The sequence below is a fragment of the Hyla sarda genome, chromosome 11 (assembly GCF_029499605.1).
Source record: "Hyla sarda isolate aHylSar1 chromosome 11, aHylSar1.hap1, whole genome shotgun sequence".
In the NCBI taxonomy this organism is placed as follows: domain Eukaryota; kingdom Metazoa; phylum Chordata; class Amphibia; order Anura; family Hylidae; genus Hyla; species Hyla sarda.
In genome coordinates, this window is record NC_079199.1 from 12,860,321 (window position 1) to 12,871,227 (window position 10,907).

A 10,907-nucleotide genomic window follows, 5' to 3' on the forward strand; every position below is an offset into this window, starting at 1 on the left:
CGGTAGGCATCAAACTGATCAGCATCCGCTGCACTACCAGCCAGTAACTCTGGTTAGTGCGGGGAGAGCAAGTTGACAGTTTTCCTTTAAGGGTAGGTGGTTGCCTTACTTCCAGCACCCTAGATTGCGTGAGCAGCGCAGCTTTAATATTTTCACATGCCCATCCTTGCATTGCCACGCTGAGATTGTTGGTGGTGCAAGGCGCTGCAGAATTATACCATTCAGGTTAACAGGGCAACACCGCAGTACCTTGCACTGTTGTAACCAATAATAAGGTGACAAGTCCGCAGGCTCTGTCTGCAAATACAAAAAAGTATTCTAGTCTATTTGCCACGCTCACCTTCCGGACTTCACGGCTGTATTTATGACCTTTTCAGCTTGATTAAAACCTTCAGCAGAACCTGGAATTATAAAAGGTTTAGCTTTTAGTTATCAAAAACAAAAAAAGATCTGAAAGTGACCAAAATCCCACAGAAGAGTTAGGAGAATAATACTATAAATCAGTACATACCAATGGCAATAGATGTAATCTGAGTGTTCTGTTCAGCTGCCAGATCTTCCACACGGCCGCTGGCATCGTACCCCTGGACAGAGCACATCAGGACTGGAGTGTTTGGTTTAACCTGCAGTGAATGGAAACCCATGAGGACTTAACATGCAGCAATCCAGGATACTGTAGCCAATTTACATGCTGCTCACATCAACAGCCTAAGCCACAAAATCGCAGAAATACCTCTGTGTCCACAATGTGTGCCAGGTCCAATGGCTGATCGATGACTGACATGAAGGTCTCGCCAAGGATAGTGGAGACAAAGATGTGCGCCATGGCCAGCAGGCGGTCAGGACGGAAGGCTTGGATCAGGAGCAGGCGATGGACAGCTTGACCAATCGGTGCTACAAATAGAACAGGAAAAAGGTCACAAAAAGTCACATCCCTAGGACCCTCATAGCCTTTGTATAAGGGAAATGAATGCAAACTTCTTTTGCATCATTTACAAATATCTTTGCAAACCACTAGTGCAGTGTTTCCCAACCTGGGTGCCTCCAGCTGTTGCAAAACTACAACTCCCAGCATTTTTCACCTAAAAATCCATATGATGGCTTATTTTTTGCGTCACCAATTCTACTTTGTAATGACATCCGTCATTTTACCCAAAAATCTATGGCAAAATGAAAAAAAAAAAACGACATTTTGTAACTTTTTGGGGCTTCTGTTTCTACGCAGTAAATTTTTCGGTAAAAATGACACCTTATCTTTATTCTGTAGGTCCATACGATTAAAATGATCCCCTACTTATATAGGTTTGATTTTGCCGTACTTCTGGATAAAATAACTACATGCAGGAAAATGTATTAAAATAGTCATCTTCTGACCCCTATAACTTTATTGTTCCCGCGTACGGAGCTCTTTTTTTGCGCCATGATCTGAAGTTTTTAGCGGTACCATTTTTGTATTGATTGGACTTTGGGAAGGGGTTAAATGATCTTTATTAACTTTTTTTTTTTTGCAATGTTATAGCTCCCATAGGGAGCTGTGTAGTTCATTCCAGTCTGACCACAGTGCTCTGTTGCCACCTCTGTCCATGTCAGGAACTGTCCAGAGCAAGAGATGTTTGTTATGGGGATTTGTTCCTATTCTGGACAGTTCCTAAAATAGACAGAGGAGTCAGCAGAGAGCACTGTGGTCAGGCAGGAAATTCAAAAAGAAAAGCACTTCCTGTGGAGCATACAGCAGCTGAGAAGTACTGGAAGGGTTAAGATTTTTAAATAGAAGTAATTTACAAATCTGTTTGACTTTGTCACAGTTGATTTAAAAAAATGTTTCTCAAGCACTTCATTGGGGGACACAGAACCATGGGTATATGCTGCTTGCCGCTAGGAGGCTGACACTAGGCAAAAAAACATAAAGTCTGTTCCTCCCGGCAGGATATTACCCTCCTCCTGGCTCTGAGCAACTCCATTTTAGCTTAGTGTCAGCAGGAGGCAGACAGGTCTGGAGTTCCAGAACTGGTCTCATTTCTTTAATTTTTTTCCTAGTCTCAGTGTATAGTTAAATTTTTTCTCTCCTTTTTAGTTTTTCTAGCGTGGGGTGATAGGAGCATGGCGCTGCCTGATCCCCCACCTGCGAGCTAGGGGCATGGTGCATTGCTGAGTGGGCCGTTAACCCCTCCTCGCCACCAACCAGCACCTGGGCACCATCTTCCTCCAGGAAATCAGGGTCCCGTTCCAACCACCCCTCTTCCAAATCCGGGACTCACAAGCCTCCCAATGCCTGAGGATGCGACCCTATCAGAGTCTTCTCCTCGGGTGGGTGGTCACCTGTCCCTCTTTCAGGACGTTTGGCTGGCGCAAGTTCAGAATGCTTGGGTTCGAGAGGTCATGACCCAGGGCTATCTAATAGAATTCTCTTCTATTCCCCAGGATCGTTTTTTCTTGTCCCACCCCCACCTGTTACTCTTCTGGAGGACAAGCTCCGGGAGCTGTTGTCGGGGATTCGCTTGCTTTGGCGGCCGGGTCTTATTCCTCTCCGTGCCTGCATGTTCTAGGCAAGAAGGTAGCTTCCATGGAGGCAGTTCCCTTCGCTCAATTTCGGTACCGTCCACTCCAGTTTGCCATCCTCTCTCAGTGGGACAAATCCCCCTTGTCTCTCCAAGACAGGATCAGAGTTCGCCGCTCCCTCATTTGGTGGCTTCGATCTCCTCTCCTCCGGGAGGTCGCTCCTTCCTGCCTAATCATTGGCATGTCCTGACCACGGTAGCGAGTCTCCTTGGCTGGGGAGGAGTCTTCAGGGACAAAACGGTCCAGGACCGTTGGACCTTGTCGCAGTCTGGCCTCCCCATCAGCGTCCTGGGGCTCCGTGCGATCTTCCTGTGCCTTCTTCACTGGAGTCGCCTGCTTCGGGGCCTTCTGATACAGGTGCAGACGGACGCCACCGCTGTGGCATACATCTATTGCCAGGGCGGCACCCGCAGCTCGGCGGCAATGAAAGAGGTCGAAGATCCTCTCATGGGCGGAAGTTCACGTTCCAGCCATATTGGCGGTGCACATTCCCGGGATCGACAATTGCGAAGTCCCTCCCTTCGTCTCCAGGTCGCGGGATCCCCTGGCACTGGTGGTAGATGCTCTCGTGGTTCCTTGGACCCCCTTCGCTCTCCCCTACCTCTTCCAATTCTTCCCAGGGTTGTCCGGAAGCTCAAGGCGGAGGGAGTCTCGATGATTCTGGTGGCCCCAGACTGGCCTCGTAGCGTGTGGTATACGTACGTGGTCAGCCTCGTGGCAGACATTCCCTTTTTTCCAGATCGTCCCGACCCCCTTTGCCACCCCAATTTACTTCCGCTGCGTTTGACAGCGTGGCAGTTGAAAGCGCAGTTTTGAGGGCTCAAGGATTTTCTACCCGTGTGATCCGGACCATGTTCCATGCCCAGAAGCCCTCGTCCGCCAGGATTTACTACCGTACCTAGCGGGCCTATTTCCGCTGGTGTGAGGCTCGTTCTCTCTCTCCCACCTCTTTTTCTTTGCTTTGCTGAATCTCTTGTCCTTTTTGCAATCAGGACTGGATACGCGCCTTGCCCTCAGTTCCATCAAAGGGCAGGTTTCGGCACTTTGTCCTCTTCCAAAGCCCTCTTGCGTGGGACCTCAACCTCGTTTCGGATGCTCTGCAGGGCACTCCGTTTGAGCCTCTTGGTCAGGTTTCCCTTCGCTTCTTTTCCTGGAAGGTGGCCTTCCTTGTCACAGTCACGTCCATTTGCTGTGTGTCGGAATTGGCTGCCCTCTCTTGCCGTTCCCCTTTTTTGGTACTTTATCAAGACAAGGTGGTTCTTCAGCCAGTACCCTCTTTTCAACCCAAGGTCGTGACTTCCTTTCACTTGAACGGGGAGATCATGTTGCCTTCTTTCTGCCCGTCCCCTTCTCATGCATGCGAGCGCCAGCTTCACAAGCTGGATTTGGTTCGGGCGGTTCGGACCTATTTGTCGGCCACTTCCTCCTTCCGGTGGTGTGACTGACTGTGCTTCACGATGGGCAGCGCAAAGGGCTCCTGGCCTCCAAGGCCACTATCTCCCAGTGGATATGCTCCGCCATTTCGGAGGCGTATCGTTACAAGGGTCAGGTGGCCCCCTTTCGAGTGACTGCTTACTCCACTCCCACGCGGTGGGGGGGGGGGGGGGGGGGCCTCCTGGTCGGTCAGCCACGGGGCTTTAGGTTTGCAGCGACTTGGTGGTCTCTGCATACTTTTGCCAAGTTTTAACGTGTTTATGCCTTTGAGTCCTCCGACGAATGCCTGGGCTGCAGGGTGTTGTAGGTGGCAGTTCAGCTGTCCCCCTGAGTTCTTTTCTGGCTGGGATGTTGGTCTTCCCTCCCCAGGGACTGCTTTAGGATGGCCCATGGTCCTGTGTCCCCCCAATGAAGCGCTCAAGAAAAGTAGATTTATAGACTTACCTTAAAATCTCTCTCGGAGCTTCTATTAGGGGACAGAGTACCCGCCTGTTTGTGGCCTGCCAGTTTCCGCCACTGTGGTGCAGAAGTGTTTTTTGTGGTCAGTTCCCTTTTGTCTGTTTTTTTTTTTCCGTACTGTTCCTTTCTTGGACGGTTCTCCTTCTGCTTTGGGACTAAACTGAGTTGCTCAGAGCCAGGAGGGTAATATCCTGCCGGGAGGAGCAGACTTTTTGTTTTTTGCCTAGTGTCAGCCTCCTAGCGGCAAGCAGCCTATACCCATTGTCCTGGGTCCACCAATTGAAGCTCAGGGAAAGAAAGATTTTACGGTAAGTCTAAAAACCTTTAAGACACTCAACCATAGCAGTGACACCAACCCCCCTCCCCCCACATACGCACAATTTCCAGCACTACATACTTGCAGGTTTGTCTTCATTCCATATGTACGGGACAGTCTGTTCAGGAGAACTGCTTTCCAGCCAAATGAAAAATTGCTGTAAGGAGACAGAAGGGACCGAGATGTTAATTCACATTCACTATGCCATCGCAGCCATCTCCGAGAATCCACAGGGCACTTACATCATCAGCCTCCACCTTGGACATGACATCCCTGAAGGCAGGCAGATTGGAGAGTCTTATCATGGATTCCACCTGCTCTTCTGTAAGACCGTTCATCTTTGGCACTGAAGAAGAGCCGAGTACAATCTCTTTGCCTCTGAGGAAGTGCTGGAATTCGTGATCATAGGTCGGCTCCCTGCAAACAAACAAGGGACAAATCAATGAACCAGTGCGGAGAAGAACCCAAATCCCCTCACAGATCCTGCACCACAAATTGAGTGTGGAGGAGAGAGACAGATCTATATATATATTTTTTTTATTTTTATTATTTATTTATATATATATATTTTTTTTCCTATTTTCATTCATTTTAGCAGACAGTATGTATCCTGTAGAGTCTTTAACTGTTGGTATAATATGGAGAAAACATTATTCCTACCCAGTAACTGTAGGCTTTGAGAACTTCCCCGGCAACAAAAAAAGTGACCCTCATATAAAAAAGTTTTCCACAGGGATACCCTTTTTAATATCAGTTGGCTCCAGAAAGTTAACCTGATTTGTAAATGGCTTTTATTAAAAAAATCTTAATCCTTCCAGTACTTATCTGCTGCTGTGTACTACAGATGAAGTTGAGTTGTTTTTTTATGTCTGACCACAGTGCTCTCTGCTGCCACCTCTGTCCATATCAGGAACTGTCCAGAGCAGGAGAAAATCCCCATAGCAAACCTCTCCTGCTCCAGACAGTTCCTGACATGAACAGAGGTGTCAGCAGAGAGCACTGAGGTCAGACTGGAAAGAACTCCACAACTTCCTATTGAGTATAAATCAGCAACTGATAAGTACTGGAAGGATTAAGATTATTTTTTTTTAATTGAAGTAATTTAAAAATCTGTTAGTGTTCGTTTATTGCTTTGTTACCAGACTGGAGGCAACTTTGTATGTCTTGTGCTGTTCCTATGGGGTCTGGATGTTTGAAGCAACGCATTTAGCTGTTGTGTACAAAGTATCCCCATTTGGGGTGGCTTCAGATTGTTAGACACGTGAATTCGGCTTAGAAGGGGTACTCCGCTGCTCAGTGTTCCTAACGCTGGAGTCGGCGCCAGCAGCTTGTAAACTCATAGCCCCGCCCCCTCATGTTGTCACGCCCCCTCAATGCAAGTCTATGGGAGCCGTCATGCTCTCTCCCATAGACTTGAATTGAGGGGTCAGGGCGTGACATCATGAGGGGGCGGAATGTGACGTCACGAGCTCCCTGCATCATCTTCAGCGTTAGGAACAGTTTTGTTCAAAACGCTGAGCAGCGGAGTACCCCTTTAAGTCTTGGCATTATGGCCCAGGACTCAAGGTCAAGTTCTGCACAGAGAAGGGGGGGGGGGGTCATGTATTCCCTACTGAAGTTATAGAGAGAAATTAGAGATAGTTACCCAATAGTTCCCTTCAGTTTAATCCTAGCCAGCAGCATGGCGAATGTTATGTGGTCATGGTGCAGCATTCCTCGAGCCACCCGGTTGAACGCCACCTGCAAATTAAGTATATCAGAGTCTTAATCCATCGTACAAAGCTGCAGATGTTCAGAAAGTGAAGCAAACAATGCAAATCCGCACAGCAGTCATGTATTATTAACCCCCTCCCTACTGCCCAGCCGAATGTGCCATACCTGGAATAGGTCCTTGGTGATTATGGAGAGCCTCTGAGTGTGATCTGTGGTGTTCTTCAGGTTGGCATTCTCATACAGCACAGTATGGTAGATATCGAGGAAGAATTGCAGCGAGTACTGGTACAGAAAGTGGATCTGAACAGCAGCAAATAAACAATTATGAGAATGACACCGCCAACTTGTACATTATTCTTCTACTTGCGGGGGGGGGGGGGGAAAAGGGGGCAATAATATATTACTTGTTTCAAGGACTCCATTGTGAAGTAGATGCTGCTGCAGGCGGTGGACAGGGGCAGGTACTGCTGAGACACAATCTCTACTTCATGCATGACTATATCCGTTTCCTCTACTTTACGGGTGACCTCTGCTGCTTCTTTCTTCAGGTTCTCCAATGTTGTAATGATGGTGTCATCGTCCAAGATACGACCTTTGACCTCATTGAGCGCTTGAAGCAGCGACTTCTCCAGTTGTCGCAACCGGAGCTGGAATTCACCTACAAAGTGCACAGCAGTGTAAGGGTAAGAGATAACATAGAATATATGCAAATTCATCTAAGGCAGTGTTTCCCAACCAGGGTGCCTCCAGCTGTTGCAAAACTACAACTCCCAGCATGCCCGGACAGCCTTTGGCTGTCCGGACATGCTGGGAGTTGTAGTTTTGCAACAGCTGGAGGCACTCTTCTAAGGTCACCAAGTTGTTAAAGGTTATTCCTTGTCATGGTGGAAAGTGTCCAAATCATAGTCGTTGTAGACACAAAAGAAAAGTACAAGTGAGCTCTGATGATACAGACCTTGCAGTTTGAGAAGGTCAGATCGCTTCTCGTCCACATCAGGTCTTTCTGCTTTCAAGACTTCGTTCAGACACTGGCTCTGCAGACTGCTGCGAGTCACCGTGAAGTTGACAAATGTCACTCGGGAGCACAGATCTGGTGGGAACTCAACCTAAAAAAAAAAAAAAAAAAAAATTATGTCACCACCAAGAAAGAAAACACACAGACTGTAGGAGCGAACAGAACATTACATACTGTGGGGTCTCTGGTGGACAGGAAGATGACAAATGATGGAGACAGATCAATGTCCTGATCCCCGAGTGTGATGAGGACTCTTCCCCCGGTCCTGCGAACTTCACGATTCAGTACAGGGTTCAGGATGGGATCATAGCTTTCCACGTCCTGAGAAGAGACCAGAAAAGTTACTAAACTCTCTGGACCCAGAGATAGAGGTGATAGAGATACAGATGATCTAGAGATGATAGAGAAAGATGATAGAGATGAGGAGATAGAGAGATATATATATAGAGAGAATGTCGTCCCCCCCCCCCCCCCATATCTCTGGACACTCACCTGGACAAGGAGCGGATTACCAAACCGGAGAGCGCTTTCCAAGTTCTTCCTGAAGGAGTCATCCAAGAAGCTGGTGCGGGTGATCTTTCGATCCTTATACTCATTCATGATGAACTCTGTGGCCTGACCTGATGGATCAATGATCAGGGGATACCTAGAGACACAAGCAGAAGTTATGTCTAGTTCCATCGTAAGTACTCTTCCAACCCCAATCCATATACAAAAGCAGCTCACAACAGGTTCCTTATACACATCGTTCACTTACCTATTGAACCGTTTCAGCATGATGGCGTTCTCTGTACACAGGTCATCTGCGGGTAAGGAGCTAGCTTGCCAACGAAGCCTCTCATCGGCATTAGACAGGTATTCTGTTCTCGCAATATCTGTGCGGAACTAGAAAGGAAGACATAAGGAGGAAATGTTCAATCGTGTTGAAACATGTTGAAAAGGAGGATGGGTAAAGAAAAATTAAAGGGGGTTCACAAAATAGGCCATCAGTATCCGGGTCAAACTGCAGACACCCCCCCCCCGTAGATCAGGTGATATAAAGGACTGGTACTTTAAAGGGGTATTCCACTACCCCAGCGTTCAGAACATTTTGTTCCAAAAGCTGGGTGCAGGGCTGCGAAGGTCATAACCTCATGGCCGTGCCCCTCTTGATGTCACACCACGCCCCCTCAATGCAAGTCTATGGGAGGGGGCATGGCGGCTGCCACGCCCCCTCCCATAGACTGGCATTGAGGGGGAGTGACGTGACATCACGAGGGGCATGGCTATGACGTCACGACCCCTGCAGCCCGCACCCAGCAATCGGAACAAAAGGTCCCGAACGCTGGGGCAGTGGAGTACCCTTTTAATTGTGGGGTTATCTGGCATTAAGACACCCACCTGACTGACTATCTGCAAGACAGGTCATTAATATAAAAGCCCTGGAAATCCAATCAAAATCTACCTGGATATTGGCCTGCTGCAAGTGATGGGACCATGTGGTGAACAAGTTCTGTCGCATCTGCTGATCAAAGTATCCGGCGTAGGCAATGAAAGCAGCGGATAGTAAGCAGTCACCAGCGATGGTGGACATCTGGTTCTTGAAGGTTTCACTGGTCTTCTCCCACCGATCTCTCTCTGCTGACAAACTCTTCAGAAGAGCTGTACTGCGATTCACCTGTAATGGCGACACCACGTTGCTATAAACTGTCAGGAACTAAATTTTCCAGTATACCTGCACTGCTGGTACCAGTTATGTTACCTTCGCTTCCACTGCTGCCAAGTCAGCCTTAATGGCCTGAGCTTCTGAGATGAGCACGGCATATTCCTCCTTGTAGCGGGCAATGCTGGCCTCAAGGTCTCGGATCATCTGCTCCACTTCGTTGGCTTTTGCCTGGTTGTCTTTAGCGTCGTCCTCCAGTTTCTGCAGCTCATTTCTCAGGGGCTCCACACGTTTCAGCATGTCAGCGTAGTTTAGCTGGAAAATGTAGAGACTCGGGTTAGGAAAGAATTGGGGGTACCGAAAAGCAGTAGCCAGACTGCAGGGCAAGATAAAGGTGCCGCCATGACGCCACTTCTGAAAGGCTGATTCAACTGAAACGGCTCATGCAACTTACCTGAGCAATGGCCCATTTCACCATAGGCCCACATGCCAGGGAAGCTCTATTAACGATCTCGTAATTGTAACTTGGATTGGACATATAATTCTTTTTCATCTTCTCCCGGATCGTGTCACTAAAGGAACAGAGGATTGGGGGTTACAGAAAGTCGCTACAAGATATGACGGCACTGAAGGGGTTTCCGGGATCATTCTACTTTGGATAAAAACACTGCACCAGTGTGCCAGACCCAGACTGTGGGCATTCATATATGCAGGATTAAGTAACCTAATGGATGCCCTAAACTTACAGAACAGACATGACCAATCAATGTTTTTATAGTGTACAAGTACAAAAAGCTTAGCAACCTGAAGGTGCATGTTGTCAATTTGGGCCTAAATGTGGCCAGGCTTAATATATTTGCACTCATTAAAGGACAACTGTAGTGGAACACTTTTCTATATGCCCGTGCCTCAGAAACAAACAAAATAAACTCATACATACCTTCCTACGAGCCCCCGTTGGTCCGGCACAGGCATCACGGTCCGGCAGTGCTGACGTCATTTCACTTCCTGGGGACAGGGACGCCGCAGAGCCGTCGGCGTATCACTGGCCGTAGCGATGTCCCATCCCAGCTGGTGGTAGGCTGAGCCCACTGTCATGTAAGGAGCTCTGGCCGGCTTCTTACATGACAGTGGGCTCAGCCTATCAACGGCTGGGGGGGCATAGTCACGGCCAGTGATACGCCGACGGCTCTGCGGTGTCCCCAGGAAGTGAAATGATGTCAGCACTGCCGGACCGTGAGGCCTGTGCCGGACCAACGGGGGCTCGTAGGAAGGTATGTATGAGTTTATTTTTATTATTTTTTATTTTTGAGGCACGGGCATATATAAAAAGTGTTCCACTACAGTTGTCCTTTAAGGGATTGATTAGCCATGTCTGTGGGACAGTGGTTTTAAAGGAGAACTGCTGTGCAACACTTTTAACTTCCCCTGTGTCTGGGCTGAAAAAAAAAAAAAAAAAAAAAAAAAAAAAAAAAACTCCCTCCCTCCCTCCCTCCCCTTCCTACGTTCCCCCCGTATTGGCTTTCTGTTCTTCCGGTGATGCTCTGCTTCCTAGGCTCGAAACACCACACTACAATCAGCGTATCGCCGGCCACATCGATGTCCCACCTTGGCCGGTGATAGGCTGAGTGCACTGTCATGTAAGGAGCAGGGAAAAGGCAGGGCCAGAGCTCCTTACATGACAGTGCGCTCAGCCTATCACCGGCCGAGGTGGGACATCACTGCAGCCGGCCATACTCTGACCGTAGTGTGTGACGTACCGAGCCTAA

At 48.4% G+C, this 10,907-nt stretch overlaps 1 protein-coding gene across 1 annotated transcript in view; it reads right to left on the minus strand.

Moving 5' to 3' along the window:
* Positions 1 to 10,907, minus strand: part of DYNC1H1 (dynein cytoplasmic 1 heavy chain 1) — a 55,684-nt gene that overhangs the window by 6,856 nt on the left and 37,921 nt on the right. Inside the window, exons 52-66 of the mRNA XM_056547200.1 lie at positions 9,593 to 9,710; positions 9,238 to 9,453; positions 8,941 to 9,153; positions 8,254 to 8,381; positions 7,989 to 8,142; positions 7,671 to 7,817; positions 7,437 to 7,587; positions 6,886 to 7,139; positions 6,647 to 6,781; positions 6,414 to 6,508; positions 5,011 to 5,185; positions 4,850 to 4,925; positions 734 to 894; positions 512 to 623; positions 341 to 401 (exon numbers count right to left, since the gene is read on the minus strand). Of these exons, the coding sequence (XP_056403175.1) occupies positions 341 to 401; positions 512 to 623; positions 734 to 894; positions 4,850 to 4,925; positions 5,011 to 5,185; positions 6,414 to 6,508; positions 6,647 to 6,781; positions 6,886 to 7,139; positions 7,437 to 7,587; positions 7,671 to 7,817; positions 7,989 to 8,142; positions 8,254 to 8,381; positions 8,941 to 9,153; positions 9,238 to 9,453; positions 9,593 to 9,710 (2,196 nt within the window). The remainder of the gene's footprint in view (positions 1 to 340; positions 402 to 511; positions 624 to 733; positions 895 to 4,849; positions 4,926 to 5,010; positions 5,186 to 6,413; positions 6,509 to 6,646; positions 6,782 to 6,885; positions 7,140 to 7,436; positions 7,588 to 7,670; positions 7,818 to 7,988; positions 8,143 to 8,253; positions 8,382 to 8,940; positions 9,154 to 9,237; positions 9,454 to 9,592; positions 9,711 to 10,907) is intronic.